The sequence below is a fragment of the Procambarus clarkii genome, chromosome 2, assembly GCF_040958095.1.
Source record: "Procambarus clarkii isolate CNS0578487 chromosome 2, FALCON_Pclarkii_2.0, whole genome shotgun sequence".
Taxonomy (NCBI): Eukaryota; Metazoa; Arthropoda; class Malacostraca; order Decapoda; family Cambaridae; genus Procambarus; species Procambarus clarkii.
The window spans coordinates 36003142-36023458 of record NC_091151.1 but is presented as its reverse complement, the minus strand read 5'-3'; the positions used below and the strand labels follow the sequence as shown (position 1 = coordinate 36023458).

The window sequence follows — 20317 nt, the reverse complement described above, 5'->3', positions numbered from 1 at the left end:
AGCCCCGACCTCCCCGAGGGAGGAGGGGTGACCCAACGTCTCCACAGGCCGCACAAAATGACCCGAAAAGCCCATGAATCGTGGGGACAGGCTTGAGCAAACAGAGCGAGCCTTCCTCCCATCACCCCATCAATGGGACAAACCGCAAAAGGACTGACGCACCTTACGAGAACCTGAGCGGAGGACAGGGCGATCCCTGCGCCAACCAGAAAAAGACGGAACCAAAGGCGGCACCTGTCCTGAATCTGGCACCACTGGCCTACCACGGTGAACGGAAATCCAAGCCCCTTCCGGGAAGGCCCCCACAAGCCGCCAGGAGCACTAACAAGTCAGACATAGGTCTACAATCGAAGCCACCTGCAGGTACTGCACCAGCACAGATTCTGCAAACAGCATAAGACAAAAAGGCGAAGACAAGAGAAGAGCCAGGGCCCAAGCGGATTCCAAGGAAGAAGCCAGCACCGCCTGCCAACAAGCGAGGCGAGAAGAATGAACTGAGAAACCGCAGGAGTGGTGCGAAGAGCCTCAACAAAGCAGATGACACCAGCATCGTAGAGGGCAGCGCCCCAGATCCGGCAGGGGCCCCATGTCCAACTCAAGCTAATCCGAGGACAACTCAAGGAGGGAAAAGAAATCCAGGGCCGAAGCAAGCTGGCGACAAGTACGCAAATCCTCCGCAACCAAGGCAGCCAAAAGGAAGGGAAGCTGGATGTGAAGCTGCACAACACCAACATCCCGCAGAAGGACAGAGGCGAACAAACAAGCATTGAAGTGCTCGAAGTCGCCCTCCCCATGAAAACCTGAAATGCCGTCAGTCTCTCGCCAGTCCGGTGCGCGGGACCTACAGAATGTGTGCCAAGCCTCCAATGAAAAGAAAGGACAGTCTGCCAACTAGGACGACTCCGGAACTTCATAAGGAACCCAGTACGGACAGGATAAACTGTACACAAAATAACGCGGATCTATCACGAAAGCATAATCCGGGTCACACAGGCGGTAAGCCACAAGGGCCGAGAAGCTGAAAACCTCCGGAAAGATGGAACCGAGGAACCCACTGGATCATGGAACCAAACCCAGGGAGGGTTATACACCAAATCCAATTTGTATGTGGAAGGAGCGAAAGAGAACCCCTCTCCTTGCAACACTAAGCCCCGCTCTGAGGGCAGAAAACCCAGGCGGGGTCCAACGGGGCCCAAGGCCAGCAAGTCAACCCCTCCCCAGCCCCGGAAACCTCTCCCCGAGAACCCGGGGCCGAGCCAGCATCCAAACCCCCCACTTCTAAAGAAAAAGCGGGAGCTGCCGAAAAAGCAGGAACAAAGGGGGGGACCCACTGGCCAGACTCAGAAGCTCTGGCTGAAGGCCCAGGCTCAAATGCCTCCACTGCAACCCCAGGAGATATCCCCAAGACCGTCTGAGTCTCAATACCAACTAGACCTTGACCGGATGAACAACAGAGGAGGAAGGACTAGGAGGGGTGGACAGAACCAAAGCCAAAACGACTCCCACCCCCAAAGTCCAGGTCCCTATAAGCAAAACGGGAATTCTCGGGGCATGCAGGGCCGCAACCAACCTAGCGTGTTGCAGCAGCCTAAATCTAGCATGCAGCACCGTAGCTACCTACACCCGCATACCATTATCAGTGGTCTGGGTGAACTGGAATATGTACAGACAACACATGTTGCACGACTCCGGGTCAAAAGAATCACCGACCCAACAGGCAGCATGGCAGAGGCACAACCGGTGTCACCCTGAGTCAAGGCAACAGAGCAACCTTCAAACTCGCAAGATGCGGGGGAAGGGGAGGGGGGACTCGGGGGTCACATCCATCGGACCACGTAGTCCCCATGGGGTTTCCCAGAGCCCTTAGCCTTGGTAACACGCTAAGGAAAGCCCAGGCAGGGTACTGCAAACCGGCGCCCAAGTCTACCAAACAAACTTCTAAAGCTGGACCCCCGGGATATGTCCACTTACTGTGGCCAAGCGGGGAGTACCACCAAAAACAGAAAAAATATTTATATATACACCCCAAAGGATGTATATAATGAAAGCACCTCCAAAGGATACCTGATCAACCAGGCTGTGACTCATACGTCAGGCTGCGAGCAGCCGCGTCCAACAGCCTGGTTGACCAGTCCGGCAACCAGGAGGCCTGGTCGATGACCGGGCTGCGGGGACACTAAGCCCCGGAAGCACCTCAAGGTAACCTCAAGGTAACCCCTAGTACAGCAAAGGGGATCAAGGCAGACCCCTCAACCAGGCAGAAAACACAAACAAAAGAAAACCCCCACAAGAGGACAATGTACCCAGGTGGAACAGAGCTGGCCGCTGTTATGGGTGAAAACTAGCTGTGCAGTACCCCGCGCCCCTGCAAGTGACGAAAACTACCCCTACCCCAGAGACGAACAAGGGCAAGAAAAACCCCAGCTGACTCCAAGGGCGGCCAAGTACAGAGCAGTAAACGGCACAGTGGAGGTAGATCCCGAGGTGACTTGTGGCCCCAAGCCCCAAGGGCAGTACTTACTGGGCACCTAGGGAAGAGAACCCTAGGCACATGCAGCCCAAATGCCATGGAATACTTCTCCTGGCTCATGCACCACCTGAAAGTGACAGCCCACAGTCCACAAGGCACAGAACTGAAACAAAAGCTGGAATCAGAGGCACGACCACACAAGACTCCCATCAGCCAAGAACTGAAGGTTGCGTTGCCGGTGCGAGGGTTTGGGGCTCCCCCTTCCACCTCCCGGGAGGGGGGGTTGCGCAGACGGCGACGCGGCAACATGTCGACGTCATGCTCATTTGCTAATGTTTGTTTGGAGGAGTTCTGTTCACTCATTCGGCTTTCGGTAGCAATAGTTTCACCAGAATAGGGGTATGTTTTACGGCACCTACCTTTCTGGGTGCCTGTCCCGGTCGATGGCAGACATAGAATGCTCTCGACCACAGGGGGGTTTCTATAGGCCATTGCTCCTCGTGCCTCTCTTGACGGGGGCCAAGTTCTGGCTCGTGGTCCCTGGCAGGCAAGAACTCCATGCACTTGACTGATGCCAGAAAGCCAAATATATCCATTCAGCCTGGATAGCTCCAGGGAGCCGACGGGGCTCCCCTCAGAAAATAATTTTTTGTATCTGGATAAATACAAAACCTCCCTTATATGGCATATATATCCTTTTTCTTTTTATTGGAGACCTAATTATTAGCAGGACGGTTTTTAAACTAAATTGTTACGAAATATCTGTATGGTCCTACTTCATATAAGAAACACTCCAAAGTATGCTTCTGTTGTAATAGCGTCTTCTTGTAAGACTGTGGGGAAAATCACAAATTACAAAATATACAATGATTGCTGCTCACATCACCGAGTTTAACCCTTAAGCTGCTAAGGGATCCTGAAGAGATTTACACCCCTGTGCGCAAGAAAAAAAAATTCAAATTTTTTTTTTCGTCTTCTAAAAATGTTAACTTGTGTTTCCTGAGCACGGGGAAAAAAAATCGTAGGTGACATATTTTGGACGCAATAAGCCGAGGAAGTCTGACAAAATGTGGGCGTTGACATAGCAATTGTCTGAGGCAGTCAGCGTCACCCAAGCTGACAGGCGGGAGTTGCTACAAAAATATTATTACCTAATTATTTCAATATCTCTGATTTATTTTTTCTTAGTTTTTTGCAGTAATATTATTCAATAGTGTGTAGTGTGATATATTTATATAATAAAAGAGGTGAATCATCGCTATACTCAAAAGTATGGTGTGCATATTAGTGATTCAATTATTATATTCATAAAACAATAAATGAATAGTTTTGCTGTTATTACACTATATACACAGGTTTATATATAAGTAGCTGCATGTTTTGCTCACCATAACGAACCACTAAGTTGGTATTGTGAGTCAAAAAGCAACGAATAATGGCCGCCACACACCAGTCAGCCACTCGCTGCCACTCCTCCCTAGCCCACATTTTCCACCATACTGTTTTTGCTTTTATTCACTATATACAGACGTTACATAGAGAACCACTGAGCTGGTATGGTGAATGCAGGCAATAACAGGTGGCCACACAGTCTCCCTCCCTCAGCATTACTCCTCCCACACAGCGCTAATTATCACAATCCTGGTCATTGTTATCACAGTCAGGGGTCATCTGTAATACTGTCTTCGCTAAACAATAGCAGTTACATATTTATTTTGACATTTTTAGGCAATGCTGTGGTCACAAGCTGAACAGCAATGCTGTTAGCTCATGCTGCATGCGCCAGCCTTGGTTGCTCCCACAGTACTGTAACTCTCACACCGGAGAATATTGTCCACGATTTATTTTAAGCATGGCATCTGTTTACAAGAGTCCTGAGGGAGCTGATGTGAACCCTGTGTAACTGTGGGCCATTTGAATCGTGCCTGGCATCTAATGGCATATATATATATGCCATGTACACATTGGAACATGTTACTCATGGCGTATATATACGCCATGCGCAGTTTAAGGGTTAAGCATCTAAAAAATTCTCTTAGCATCCACAACAGACTTAGAATAATTTATATATATGAGGAAGGTGTGTCAGAAGTCAAATCTATATGCAATTTATCCCAAATATCAATTGGCTGAATGGCTGCAACTCGATCTTAAAATGCTGTAGTAATATGGACAAATATGGGTGATGGCATATACTCTGCCAGTGACTGCCTCGTGGTTGTCCTATCCAAGAACGAGGTTATATTTCTGTTAAAAACTGCACTATTCATGAAATTAGAAATGACAGGAGAGTAATCACTAACATTCAAAGAGTAGAAAGCACTGGTACTATATAAGGTTATGTTTATAGCCGAGAACTACCTACTGAAAACTCCTCATCGAGGCCACAAGTATTAGTGGCCCTCAGGTAAATCTGATGGTGTGGTTTGTAATATTCTCATCTATGTCATTGATGTACTGTATATGACAAAAAGGGTTGGCTCCAAAATGGACTCTGGTGGCACCCCATTTACCACATTTCTCCAGTCTGATTCATTCCCATTTAACACGACCCTTTGTTTTCTTAGCTTTAATCATTGTTTTATCCATTCTAGTAGTTTCCCATTTATTCCATCTGCCTGTAGTTTCCTTGCTAGGCTTTCATGTGGTACCTTGTCAAAAGCATTAGCAAAGTCCATATAAGCTACATCTACCATAAGTCCTTTGTCTGAATAGCCGGTTACCGTTTCCAGAAATGTGAGCAGGTTTGTAAGGCAATGTAAGGTAGGATGTTAAATACTGAATAGGATATTTTTTGCTTAGATTTATGAGAGCTATTTCTATTAGTCATAATTACTTTAATTACTAATGTTTCTGTCATTTAGTGTCCGTGGCGAAGTGGTAAGACGCTCGCCTGGCATTCCGCGAGCGCTTTGTCGTGGGGTTCGTATCCTGACCGGAGAGGATTTACTGGGTGCAAATCCTTAATTGTATCCTCTGTAACTCATCAGTAAAATGGATACTTGGTTGTAAAAACGATTCTTCGCGTGGGTCGTATTCCAAGGAACATAGGATTAAGGACTTGCCCGAAACACTACGCGTACTAGTGGCTGTACAAGAATGTAACAACTCTTGTATATATAAATAAAAAAAATGTATGTAGCAAGGTGAAATCTCCAAAGATTCAATTACAGTGGAACCTCTGTTTACGAATGCCCCACTTTACTAATTTTTCGGTTTACAAGCTCAATTTCTTAACAAATTTGACTCGGTTTACGAGCTTTGCCTCGCTTGGCAAGTTTGTTGATACATGTATGGTCGACCGAGTGCGTGGTTCCTGGTGGCAAGGGCGAGGCACGCTACAGTTTACCAGTGCCTCCCACCTAGTGACAATTGTGCTTGAATTCTTTGTAAAGATTTTCAGTTTTCTGTTTTCTTTTTTTGGGGGGGGTTTCTGAACATAAAAGTAATTATTATATATTATAAAGTCAGTGGTAAGGTTCAGCCAAAGAAAACAAATGTGAGGATGATGACAGAGGAAAAACAAAGAGATTGTTGCCCGAAACGCTATGCGTACTAGTGGCTTTAGGTATTGTATGTACTAGCTCTATCTATAAATCCAACATTATGTTTGTAAAACAGCTATGTATGTACTTTCCTGAATAAAATTTACTTTACTACTTTACTATCATTCATAGTGAGACAATGTAATGTCTCACTACAGACAAGTGTTAAAATGTAGGGAAAAACAAGTGTCTATAGACAGATTCTTAGTAAGACAAGCAATCAGTGAGCCACAACCAGGTACTAGAGGTATGCCTGCAAAACGTACGTACGTGTGTGTGTGTGTGTGTGTGTGTGTGTGTGTGTGTGTGTGTGTGTGTGTGTGTGTGTGTGAGAGAGAGAGAGAGAGAGAGAGAGAGAGACACACACACACACACACACACAGACAGACAGAGAGAGAGAGAGAGAGAGAGAGAGAGAGAGAGAGAGAGAGAGAGAGGAGAGAGAGAGGAGAGGAGAGAGAACGAGAACCCCAAAAATGTCATCACTGCCTGATGTTATAATGTCACTAACACCTCACCTCCTCCCTCCTCCTCATCAGCTTCCATACACTAACAAGAGTCATCAATAAAGGTAAGATATAACTTGTACATAGTGTAGTACAAAATATTTGCAGTATTATGTATGAAATGTATTTTTAAGTTAATATTTTTGGGAGTGTGGAACGGATTAATTCAATTTACATTATTTCTTATGGGAAAATTTGTTTTGGTTTATGAATTTTCGGTTTGTGAATCATCTCTGACAACAAATTAAATTCGTAAACGGAGGTACCACTGTATTATAAATTGAAAAGTTGACTATTCAATTTTCAATTACAGTACATGCACTGTATTATCTGTAAAATAATACCCATTACACTGTTCATATTATATATTTTCAGTATTACTCAAATGTTGTAGACTGCATCCTGGGAAAAGATTAATGCCAACATCTGAGATTGGACGAAAAGTGTCCAAGCATTAAACTCAGAAATTATTTACAAATTTAATGACAAATACTATTGTGACTCCAGCACTTGAAAATTTAAGAGACAGCCTGTAGAAATGAACTCGAGAAAGGCTTTCAAGACGACTTCAAAATATAATGATAATGTTTTCTTCACTTTTGTGTGTTTGGAAAATTACAGTGTAATATATATTTAGTTATTAATTTATATCTTTCTACAGGTCGTAACACCACGTCGAGTAGGCGATGTATATACCTACGATACACCTCGTCCACTGACGCATAATCAACAGGCTTCTCAAATGGACTACGACATCCCCCCTACAAAGCACTCTCCCCATGACAGTGGTATGAGCAAAATAAAATTACCAACATTTAATCAATAATTACAAAGATTGTGTATCTGTGCAATCAATTTTAAATGAAACTACACTGTATAAATGCTGTACAGTTCATTAGTAAAAGTTAGTAAAACAGTGTAAAAATATTTGCAAATATATTTGTATAGTACACTATTGTAAGCATAGCAATACTATTACCATTTCATATGTAATACCAGAGTACTTATGTTCTATATGTACTCTTTTTAGTGAACAGCAGTGTCTGATAGTCTGCCAGTGTCATTATGAAAGCTATCAAGTACTTATTGCAGCCATTTCTATTATCATGCTTTTGTATTTCTTGCTTACTCAATCCAACTACTTTACTCAAGTATGCTTCTTAATATTTTTCTTCATTTGTTTATAATTAATAGTTCATTGTGTCAAGGGACAGGCAGCCAGAGTGTATTCATACACATTCAGCTTATATCGAGGTCCCCCCCAAAGTCAATTACTGACCCCGCCCAGGATGCAACCCCACAACAAGCTTACTCCTGAGTACCTATTTACTGCTAGGTGAACAGGGACATAGGTTATAGGAAATGTTCCCAACCATTTCTGTCCTGCCCGGAATTCTTGATTGCAAGTTGAGAACGAACCTGACTGTACTGCTGAAACCCTAACGCCTTCTAATTTATATAGCTAAAAGGCATCATCTTAATATGCAGAGTTTTTGTTACATATTTGGGTACAGATGTTGATGACTTCTGACTCCTGTTAGCAAGTTTAGAGTTTTTTCTTACCATAGCTCATGTTAAGCCATCCCCTGCTAATATTTTGCTGGAATATCACCTGCTGATAGGTTTATAACCAAGTCCCCAATTACTGCTGTGTAAACAAAGGCAAATAGGTAAGGATTGGTGCCCAGTCAATCATCTCTGCTCAGGGCTTGACCGAGACGAAATCACTCGAGTTCTAACGTAGGGCTTACCATCTGAGATACACACCATTGGAGAGCCTTCAGTCAAATTTGCCCAAGCAGGTAAACAATGCTGGTGAAGTCAAGATACCCCATCAGCCACTCTTGTTCATGACAATAAAGCCAACACTTGCATAGTACTAAAGCTGGTCTTGAACCCACTCAGAATGAACTCTGAATGTGGTCTCAGAGTGAGAGAGGGGGGGGTGGCCACCATGGCTTCCAATCTCAGTGACAAGATCTATTATCCTAGCACCAACTGCAGCTTTAGAAAGTTTATGAGGAAATCAAGATGAGCCAGATCACATTGAGCCAAATTCCTGGTCTGCAGAACAGCTAGAGGCACACATCAACCAGTTGTCAATGAACTGTTGTCCAGAACAGAGATCCACTACAGCTGAAGCAAATGAAGGACTGCATGCTTAGGTCTTTAGCTGTGTAGATAAATGTCTAAACTGTGAATCATTTCAAGAAATGCACTTCGAACATTTGAACTGAAGGAAGCTGTTTATGGAAAAAGTTTGAATGTAATCAGCTGAAAGAATTCAATGTTCTTTTCATAAACAGAGAAAATTTGATATACAGTAATTGATTTGGCCCCCCTTTGTTTTCAAGACTTGTTGCATACAGAACTGCTCCAACCACTTCTCACTACCATCTAGTAGGTAATTGCTACCAGTTTCCATTCACACTCAGGCTACAAAAGTAATGTAACCTGGGATTCAACTGAATCCACTAGTGTTCCCAAGGCAAATAGAGGGAATACAGAGAATATATACAGCATACATAGACACGATAAAGCACCTAAATTATTGGGATCATCTCAAAGCTCTCCAAATATACTCGCTAGATTGGAGACAGGAGAGATATCAAACAATATACAAGTGGAAAATACTGGAGAGCCAGGTCCTAAATCTACTCAGTAAAATAACAATGTACTGGAGTGAACGATATGGAAGAAAATGCAGAACAGAACCAGTGAAGAGCAGGAGTGTCATAGGCACAATCAGAGATTATTGTATGAACATCAGAGGTCCACGGATGTTCAACCTCCGCCCAGCGAGCATAAGAAATATTGCCGGAACAACCGTGGACATCTTCAAGAGAAAACTAGAACATTTTTTTCAAGGAGTGCCGGAACAACTGGACTGTGGTGGATATGTGGGCCTGTGGGCTGCTCCAAGCAACAGCCAAGTGGACTAAATTCTCACAGGTCAAGCCTGGCCATGGGCCGGGCTTGGGGAGTAGAAGAACTCTCAGAACTCCATCAAGCAGATATCAAGCAGGTATTATCTCCTGTTCTCAAATCAGGGTTCAACACATTACCAGCATATATATACACATTGGCTGTGGTATAGGGGTTCTACTCCCAATGCTTTTCTTCAAATGAACAAATAAATCACATTTTATTTATTTATTTATTTATTTATTTATTTATTTATTTATTTATATACAAGAAGGTACATTAGGTTTATCAGAGTACAGACACTTGAAGTTTTACAGTCTTGTAAAGCCACTAGCATGCATAGCATTTCGGCCAGGTCCTTAATTAATTTATTTATTTACATATACAGTATATACAAAAAGTTAAATTGGGTTTATGAGAGTACATTAACATGATGTATCTATGCACGTAATGTGTAAAACCCTGATTTAGGATCGAAAGATTCCAAAGGAACCCTAGAGGATTCAGCTGAATCCCAGATAATTTAACTTTTGCAGCATATCGTTGCCTAGTGGTTTAGAGCATGTGCATGGGAGTACCCAGTGTGCAGGTTCAAATCCTACTCATGGCTTCTATTGATTTTCGCATTGATACATCATGTTAATGGAATTTCATTGTGCATTTGACGAGAAGCATTGCAGTTAGAACTGGGGCCACAGCCAAAGTGCACAAGGGGCAATACGTGAAACCCTGATTGGGCTGCAGTAGAGGATTCATTGAAATCCCAGGTTGCATTGCTTTTGACTATGTTGTGGTGTAGCGATCTAGGGCATTTGGTTGGGAGTACCAAGTGGGAGGGTTCAAAGCCTCCCCCATGGCTCCTACGAATTTTCTTAATAATATTAGTAATAATAATAATAATAATTTATTTATTTATGCAAGTGTATACACATGATAAATGAACAGGAGAAGGATACATAACCAAGTACAATGCATGAAGCCAGTAACATGCAGAGTTTCAGGCATAATGTAAAAAATAAGAGAAAATAATATACAGTACAAGCTTACTGGGGTAATGCTTAAAGCTAAACGAGAAAAGATAAAATTTGTTGAATTGTGGAAGATATTTAGAAAATGATTTCTGTTTTCAAAATGATATTTGGAGACTGCAATTTTTACAACAGCATAAATATAGTAATTTTACAATCGTAAAATTGTAGAATTTTACAATTGCAGAAGAGATCAAATAGATCATCTCCAATTTTTTATGATGTTTAGACATGGCAGTTTTTAGTAACAGTGCAAATTTAGCAATTAATATTTATAATTACAGCAAACACAGGTCGATATGAGATATGAAGTGAGAGGAGTTGGTTACACAGAGGAAATTAGGTAGTTTTTGGTTTCTTTTAAAGTGGTTGAAATAAGAAGTCTTTAATCTCATTAGAGAGGTCATTCCACAGTTTAGGACCTTGGATTTGCAGAGCATTTCTACTTTGGTTAAGTCACCTTCTTGGGATATCAAAAATATATTTGTTTCTGGGTGTAGTGCCCACTGGTTTTGTCACAGTCCTCTTGGATGTGCTTAATGTTTCACACATTTCCTTTTCATTTTCCGTGCGTTAGGTATTATGTTTCCAGATTAGTACCAGTAAAGCTGATCGGTCGAGCGGACAGCACACTGGACTTGTGATCCTGTGGTCCCGGGTTCGATCCCGGGCGCCAGCGAGAAACAATGGGCAGAGTTTCTTTCACCCTATGCCCCTGTTACCTAGCAGTAAATAGGTACCTGGGTGTTAGTCAGCTGTCACGAGCTGCTTCCTGGGGGCTTGAGGTCTGGTCAAGGACCGGGCCGCGGGGACACTAAAAACAAAGCCCCGAATTTTTTTTTTTTTTTTTTTTTTTTTTGAGATACTGTATATACAAGAGTTGTTACATTCTTGTACAGCCACTAGTACACGTAGCGTTTCGGGCAAGTCCCTGGAATGCGATCCCCTGCCGCGAAGAATCGTTTTTTCATCCAAGTACACATTTTACTGTTGCGTTAAACAGAGGCTACAGTTAAGGAATTGCGCCCAGTAAATCCTCCCCGGCCTGGATACGAACCCATGACATAGCGCTCGCGGAACGCCAGGCAAGTGTCTTACCACTACACCACGGAGACTGTAAAAATCAACTCAAGATAACCTCAAGATAGTACAATTAAGCCTGTTTACTTTTTAAATAAATAAAAATTTTAATATTATTAAATCTAAAAAAAAAACGAAGAGATATCATAACGATAATAACTTATTAGTAATGTAATACTGTACTAATATTTTCCTGCCATGATCAACCATCACCCACAAGCCATCATCACCCTTTCCCCTCATCCTCTCTCCCTTTTCCCCATTCCATCATCCACCTGCAGAGGTGCCGGAGTGGCTCTCCCGGAGAGCTCCGGCAGCACTGCACCACTGCCTAGCAAGAATGTCAAAACACCAATAATATGTACTTTAACAAACCCACTGTACCTTTTTGTAAATAAATAAATAAAAAAATAATGAATAAATGATAATTAGACAAAAAACTAATTCTAATAATTACAGTAAAATACTAAATCTAAAGAATAACTTCAGCAAAGTAGGAACATTACTGCCTTAACAGACAAGGTAAAGAAATAGAAGGAAGAAATCAAGGAAGTAGTGCACGAAAATGGAGTATGGAAAGTGATGAGTTGTGAATTTGAAGAAATTTACCAGAAAATAGACTCATGTGGTGAACAATTCCCAGTACACAACTCACACACAGGACACCTTCCTAGTACACCACTCATACATGGGACACCTTCCCAGTACACCACTCACACAAGGGACACCTTCCCAGTACACCACTAACACAAGGAACACCTTCCCAGTACACCACTCGCACAAAGGACACCTACCCAGTACACCACTCTCACAAGGGACACCTTCCCAATACTCCATTCACACAAGGGACACCTTCCCAGTACACCACTCACACACTGGACAACTTCCCAGTACTCCACTCGCACATGGGACACCTTCCCAGTAAACCACTCACATACGAGACACCTTCCCAGAACACCACTTAGTGTTACTAGTGTTACTTAGTGTTAGTCACCACTTAGAACACCACTCTTCACCACAGACCACACCATGTCCAGCCCAGCCTCCTAAAATAAAAATAATTACAGTAACTGTGGTCAAAAGTACAAATCCTCCAACCAACAAACTAACATCCCAGCGGATATATGGGTCTGCGAACCACTCCAAGCAACAGCCTGGTAGACCAAGCTCTCACAAGTCAAGCCTGGCCTTGGGCCGGGCTTGGGCCGGGCTTGGGGAGTAGAAGAACTCCCAAAACCCCATCAAGCAGGTATCAAGCAGGTATAACTCCAAGAAACTTGAAAGGCCCCCATAGAGTTAGGCAAGGATATGCAAAGAGAAACTTCATGGATAACTCACATAGAGGAGCTTAATAAAGAACTAAAAAGGTACAATGAGGAAATTGAAGAGACATGCACAAGTTGCAAAAAATAAAGGGACATTCAAGGAAGTGTGTTTGGAAGTCAAAACCATAAATGACTAACAAGAAGCAGAAGTTAGGCAAGCAATTAGAAAAGAACTGATTACCAACAGTAAATTTGTACAAAACACTGCAGATAGAAGGAAGCCCACAATAATTTATGTATGTTTAGAAAAGGAAATATCATCTAGGGGTGGCTAGAGTAGCAGAAGAGATGAAAATAGTTGGTTTAGGAGAACGCTTCAATTCAAAGGCAAATGTCAGTGACGTTAGGAGTATAGGAAATATGATTAACAAGAACCACTCCTGAAGGGTGACATTTAATAGAGTGAAACAAATGACAGAAGTGCTTAGAAATGCCAGGAAATTGCAGAGTGATGAGGTATAAGACAAGACCTCTCAAAGGATGACAGAAAAAGCTGAAAACAAACATCGATAAAGCGAAATGTCTAAATGGGAATATAAATGAAGAAGAATTAAATTCTTTTTTCTACAAAGTGTTAGGGTCTGGAAAGCTAGTGAAATGGTACATAAAAAAGCAAAAATCATTAGAGTAAGGGGAGAGTAAGGACAAAGGGAAAGGGAACATGTTCCTGAAAGTTGCATATCCCAACATGGAGCGAGATAAAAAATACTGAAGCTAAAGATATAATTCAGCTTAAGGTATCAGATATTGCTGCACTAACAGAGATGAAACTTAAAGAAAATATTTTAAATGAGGTGGTATTCCCAAGGGGCCACTCAGTTTGGAGACATATCAGGAAAACTAGGATGGGGGGTATGAGTGGCTGTGCTGGTAAAAGAGCACCTGAAGGTAAGAGTGTTAATAAATGAAAACCCTTGTGAAGTTGACATAATGCATTGTAGGTTTGGAATCAGGCTGATAAACTGATAATCTTAAATGCCTACAGCCCACCAGCAAGCAACACATGGACAAAGGAGGAACTAGAAGACAAACGAGATATCTTCATAATGGTTATGAGAGATTATAGGAAAAGCAGATAAAGATAAATCACAATTGTTGGTACTGGGGGGACTTCAACTTGAAAGCAATAGATTGGGAGAACTATGAAGCAAGAACAGAGGACATTTGTACAGGCAAATGTGTAAACCTCATTTTGGAGACATTCAAGAATGAGGGAAGGAGATGTTCTGTCAATACTGTATCTAATATTCACCAGGAAAGAAAAAAAAAAGAGATATATTTGACATCCAGTGCCTTCCTCTCTTGGGAAAGAGTAATCAAGTCCTGTTGGAAATTTAATATGCTTTGCAATATAATCTGGAAGAGAATGGGGACATTGAAACAGCTGATAAACTCGATTTCAAGAGAGGACACTATGGGGAACTTAGAAAATTTTTTGATGAGTTTAATTAGATAGACTTGTTGCTATTCAAGGAAGTAAATGAGATGTATGCCAATTTTTTTTAAATGTATGATGAAGGCACACAAACATTCATACCAAAACAGAGATGCAGGACCAGAAAACAGAATTGGTTCAACAGAAACTGTGAGAGGACCAGAGAGGAAAAGACAAGAAAATGGGGTCAATATAGAAAGAGGCCTAACCTGCAAACATACCAGCACTACAAGCAAGCAAGAAACAATAACACAGCAGTGAGGAGAGAGGCAGAAAGGAACTTTGAAAAAGGTATAGCGGACAAATGTAAAACAGATCCAGGCCTTTTCTATAAATTTATTAAAGGCAAGCTGGAAGTAAGGGTAAAATCCAGAGATTGTGATTGGGGATCAGGACTATTGAGAATGAAGAAGAAATGTGTGAAATGCTAAATGAACAGTTCCAAAGTGTGATTATATACAAAATGAGGATTTCAGAGAGCTAGACCCAATACCACTTCCAGAGCATGCCATAGAATACATAGAGGTATTCTATGTTTAGAATTCCATGCATTCTATGTAAGATGAGGTGGAAAAATTACTCAAGGGTTTAGGAAAAAATAAAGCAGTTGGACCTGGTGGAGCTTCACCTTGGGTGCTGCGAAAATGTGCAACTGAGCTGAGCATTCCACTCCAATTAATATTCCAGACATCCTTGTGCACAGGAATCTTAGTAGATATATGGAAAAAGGCAAACATAGTACCAATATATAAAAATGATTGTCAAAAGGAACCTCTAAATTGTGGACCCTATCATTAGCAAGCATGGCAGCTAAAACACTAGAAACAATAGTTAAAGCCAAATGGGTTGAACACCTAGATTTCCTAAATGTTATTCCTGATCTGAAACTTTTCCTAATAATTTGTTAATAATAATTTGTTTTAATAATTTTTACCCACATTCTTTTGAAGAAATTAATTTTTTTAGTCAGTGTTAATTTTGTGTAGTATTGTTTACCATGTAGCCACTGGTCATGTTATTTATATAACAATGAGCTTACTGCATCCCTCCCCTCCAAACCTATCTCTGTCTAATTCCCTCCCTTTTTTCAGTTTCTATTCTTCCATGCTACTCTGAGTAGCATTTACCTATTTCCCCAATCCTTCTTCACTCAGTTGGTATAGTTATGGCTTCATACTTTACAGGTTCTAGTTCAATCCTTGCTTTAAATGAATGAAATATTTATATTCTTCTATTTATTCATACTGTATATTGTATAGGCATACACATAGTAAAGTCTTACTGGCACCATTTTCCACTAGCTTCTCAAGTGCTCCCAGAAATCTTTAACAACTCTTCCCCTCCTCACCACACTCCAGCTCCTCTTAATTTAATAAACACTACACTGGAAGATTTAACAGATTTTGGATATGTTTTAATCTGCTATGTAGATTATATTTCAATTGTACTGTATACAGAAATATTTTATTAAGGGAAATCATTTTTGGTATTGATACACTTTGTTTTTTGCAGGTGGTGCTCGTTTATCACGTAGTAGCAGTCTCCGTTATGATTCTCCACGGACTCATGCACGCTCACCACTTGATCAATATGATATACCACGTTCACAATATGATTCTCCTAAGGTACGACCATTGTATGACTCGCCAAAATCTCAACAGCATTATGATTCACCTCGAATACACACTGACACTCAGCGCCTAGGCAGTGGCCCTCGTAGTCTTATCAAAGGTATCCGCGGAGGTGCTCCAGCAAGTGTGCTACCATTAAGTGACAACCATCAAGAATATGATGTGCCAAGGCCAACAAATGCCAATCAGGATGCTCAGCTTGATATGCCACCAAGTGATCGTTCCAGTGGAGTATCTGTCATGTCTTGTGAATCGTCACAATTATCGACCTCCTCTTCTGCCTCATCACTAGCCGCTTCTGAATCACTTTCTCTATCCTCACTTGGTGGCTCTTCTAACCGCTCTAGCTTAGAATCCCACGATGTGTATGACATCCCACCAGAACCACGCAAAGTAGCAGTTTCTCAGCGTCCTAAACTTCCTCCACGAGAGTCGAGGGATGTGAGGGATGCTTATGATGTTCCTCGCACTGCCTTATCAGTAGGAATTGACACATATGATACTCCACCTTCTAGAACACCACGTGCACTTCTAATGCGTGGTGGGGAAGGTGTGTATGATGTGCCACCACAGGTTAGTAGAGATGTACGTCAACCAGATACTGTTGATGCTACAACAAACCGTCTTTCCTCTGGTTCTGACTCATCTGGTGGTGAAGTGGATTTAAGCCTGGGTAAAGAACTTCCTCTGGAACATGATTCTGCTCTGGATATGTTAACAAAACTCCAGCAGGAAGTATATGGAGCCATAGAAAAATTATCAACAGTACACCAGAGTGGATCTTGGCGAACACGAGAAACAGTAGAGGAGCGAGAAGGAGATATGAAGACAATTGTTTACAGACTTCGTCAGTCAGTGCATGAAATTTTGAAGTTTGGTCAGGGTTCAGCTGTTAATGCAGCTCGAAATGGGGAACGAAGTGTAGCTCGAAAACTGCATCGGCTTTTGGAACCAGTGACAAGATCAGCTGTCGCTGTTGATGAAGCATGGTCCAGATTGCAAGGGGGTGGATGGACACAGGCTTTGGCAAGTGGTACTAATCCAGAGAACTTCAGCCAATTGGCAGTCATAGCTCATACATTAGTAGAGGATGTGCGCCGTTTATCTTTAAACATTCAAGCAAAGGTAACTTGCATTTTCAAAAAGTCCCCTAGTTTTGATTTTACAGGATTTTCACGTCAGCAAGGAATAGAAGACGATGAAAAAACTCCAGTCCAAGAACGTCCTTTACCAGATCTTCCAGAGAAAACACAACTTGAGAATATGTATGAAAATGATGCTAGAAATTGGCTTGAGGACTATGATTATGTTAATTTGGAGACTCGTGAAAGTGTGGAACGTGAACATGAAGACATTAAGAAGGAGTTGCCTGCACAATTACGCAAGTCATTTGACAACTTGGTGAAACAGTCACAGCTAATAGTAGATAGTGATCATGAGAAAGCATTACGCAAAGATGACTCATCTTGTACAATCACTGATAAAAAAGGAAGCCATATTTTAGATCCAAATGATCGACAAGTAGTAGCTTTCTATGGAAATCAAGCAGAGGTGCATCTTCAGCATCTAAACACTGCCATTGATGCATTCCTTCTCACCATAGAGAATAATCAGCCACCCAAAGTTTTTATTGCACACTCAAAGTTTGTTATCCTGAATGCACATAAATTGGTTTATATAGGAGACACTGTCCATCGTAATGTTGTAAACGCTGACGTAAGAACCCGAGTATTAAACTGCTCAAATGCCCTGTGTGATGCTATGAAGAACACTGTAGCAGCAGCTAAGACTGCAGCACTGCAGTTCCCATCAGTGGTGGCAGTTCAAGCAATGGTAGATGCTTTTGTTGCTGTATCTCACTTAGCCAATAATCTGAAGCAAGCTGTTTCTGCTGCTCCTCTGTGATGATGATGTCATATACCTCTTTGACTAGTTCAGAGTTTGAAAGTCGTACAGCTATTTGATTTATCAAGTGTGTGACCATCACAGAGATATTTCCTTGACTAGCAAATGGCCAAGATATCCCGATCCTCTCCCTGGTGCTATGTACAGGAATGCAGGAGAGGCGGGTCAGTTTATACAGTAGTTAATTTTTTTTGTTAAGTATCAAAATCACTTGTAAAATTTTTGAAGAAAATACTGTGGTTTAGTTACTTTAAACATTTTGCATGAATAAATTCAAGACATTAGTTTGAATTATCATAATTTTTACAAATACGAGTATAATATTCATGATTTTATGTAATTATTTCTTTTGAATTGACAGCATTCAAGATTTTTAATATTTTTATAACTAGCAGCAATCATTTCTTTAAGCACAAGTAATATATATGTATATATTGTCCCACAATTTAGATACTGTATTTATTTTATTCGAATCACTTGTGGAGATTCATCCACTTACTAAAGTATAATATTAAAATGCAATTGGGTTGTCATTGGTTGATACGACTGCAATTGGAAGTCAACCTGATTTTTTTACTTAATATCTATTTATTTATTTGTTGATGCGTTGTGTAACATATTCCGAGATAATTTACAGACTTAAAAATTTGTAGAATTTCATTTTTAAACTCAGGATAACTTACATTTTTAGTTTTATTCCTATTCACATGCAAAATTAATGTCTTTTCACATCATAATTTTCTTGACGGTACTAGGGAATTCATCTAATAGAGGATGTGTAACAGATTTTTAATGTCTTACAGCATAGTATGTTAAGCGACAACTTCCACAGTAAGACAGACTTGATATTGTAAACGTTTGGAGTAAAATCGATGTAGGCATCAGTGATCGTTAATATTTTTGAACAGAAATGTGGGTTTCATGAATTACTGGTAATAAATGTTATTAGTTACAGTAAAATTATATTGCTGCATATGTAGAGATACCTCAGTATCACTAATTATATATAAGGCCATGATGCATAAATATTTTAGCCGTTTATCTAATGCCATGGTTAATAAATAGTGAATGCCAGTGTTTGAAACTTATAAATGGCTATTGTTAGTCTCAGATTATAGATTTTTTGTGCTCATAGTCGGCTTATTAGGATATATTGTATTATATAGAAAGACACACTAATGCCTATATTCTGAACTCCACTCTTCCATAATTTTTAATGATACAGGTAATGACTTCCACTAGTTGCAGTCAAGATAGTGGAATTCTAAATTCCCAGGCTGTGATTTTAGTGATTAAGTAATATAATTTTAATTACTGATTCTTTGTAAATAGATTATGCAAGTGTATATACTGTACAAGAGTAAACATGTTATTAAAAAACACAAAGCATGTTAGGAATGACTGAAATGTGTTCAGTACACTACACAGTATGCCAGCAGAGTGTAGGCAGGTGGTGCAGTGAGAACCCTTCACGTCCCACAGGCGTGCTGCCACCGCAGGTGCCCAGGCTAATCTTAGCCATATATTACCACTAAAATCAAAAAGAAGTGCTGCAACAGAAGTGCTGCAACAGAAATGCTATGGTTGAAGTGAGACATGCTTTTTTTTCCAGAGCTTAGCCACTGTTCACCCACAGCATACATGTTCCCTTGGCATTTTTTTTTTATTTTGCCTTGTTAACATAGTTTAATGTTAACAAGATCCAGCTAATATATGTAGTTGATATAATATATTAAGGAATAGGTTCAGTGATACCTAATATTTAACAGTATCTAATTGTGTCCATATTGCACTCAGCATTCATTACTGTCGTCATTCCACTGCCGCTTATAACTGCCATCAGTCACAATGATGTAACCTCTTGTGACCGCAATTCTGTAATAATGAAGTGTACATGTTATCCAGGCAGAATGTGAGGTTTGTAGCAGAATTCACAGTGACTGAATACCTTATAACTATAAACTGCAAACAGCACAGTGATCGTGGACTGTACCTGTGTAAGCTATTCTTTACAGGCACATATGGACTAATCAACTATGACTGTATATAATATATATATACATTATATATATAGTGTATATTTATATATATCAAGACCTATATTTACTTCCATTATGCAAAAGCTTTCAGCTTTGTGAATTTTGTTTAAAAAGAAAAGTATTATTAGTTAATGTAAAAAGAGTATGAGCTTGTTTCAAAGAATTATAAAAAGGGCTGTCTTGTAATTTTGATACAATTGTTGAGAACCCTTTTAAATGACTTTGAAAATGATCTTTTGTTTTTATGTGACTTCTGTATCCAGTAGTAAGAAATGTACCCTTGGAACCTGAGCCTGTCCACTGTCTCCTTGTGCATATTGTGTGATAATGTGATTACCTCTTGTGTTTTTGTACCTATATTTGATAATATGTAATGTACTTTAACAGGCCAACAACATAACCAGGTTAATAAAATAACTGAATGTAAA

The 20317-nt window shown here is 40.7% G+C and overlaps 1 protein-coding gene across 3 annotated transcripts in view; it reads left to right on the top strand.

The window, feature by feature from the left end:
• The window catches only part of p130CAS (Serine_rich_CAS and FAT-like_CAS_C domain-containing protein p130CAS), a 371701-nt gene extending 351384 nt beyond the window's left edge, over nt 1-20317 (top strand). For all 3 annotated transcript variants that reach the window (XM_045748600.2, XM_045748599.2, XM_069324254.1), the window contains exons 4-5: nt 7183-7309; nt 15827-20317. In XM_045748600.2, the coding sequence (XP_045604556.2) occupies nt 7183-7309; nt 15827-17850 (2151 nt within the window). In that variant the 3' untranslated portion in view covers nt 17851-20317. The remainder of the gene's footprint in view (nt 1-7182; nt 7310-15826) is intronic.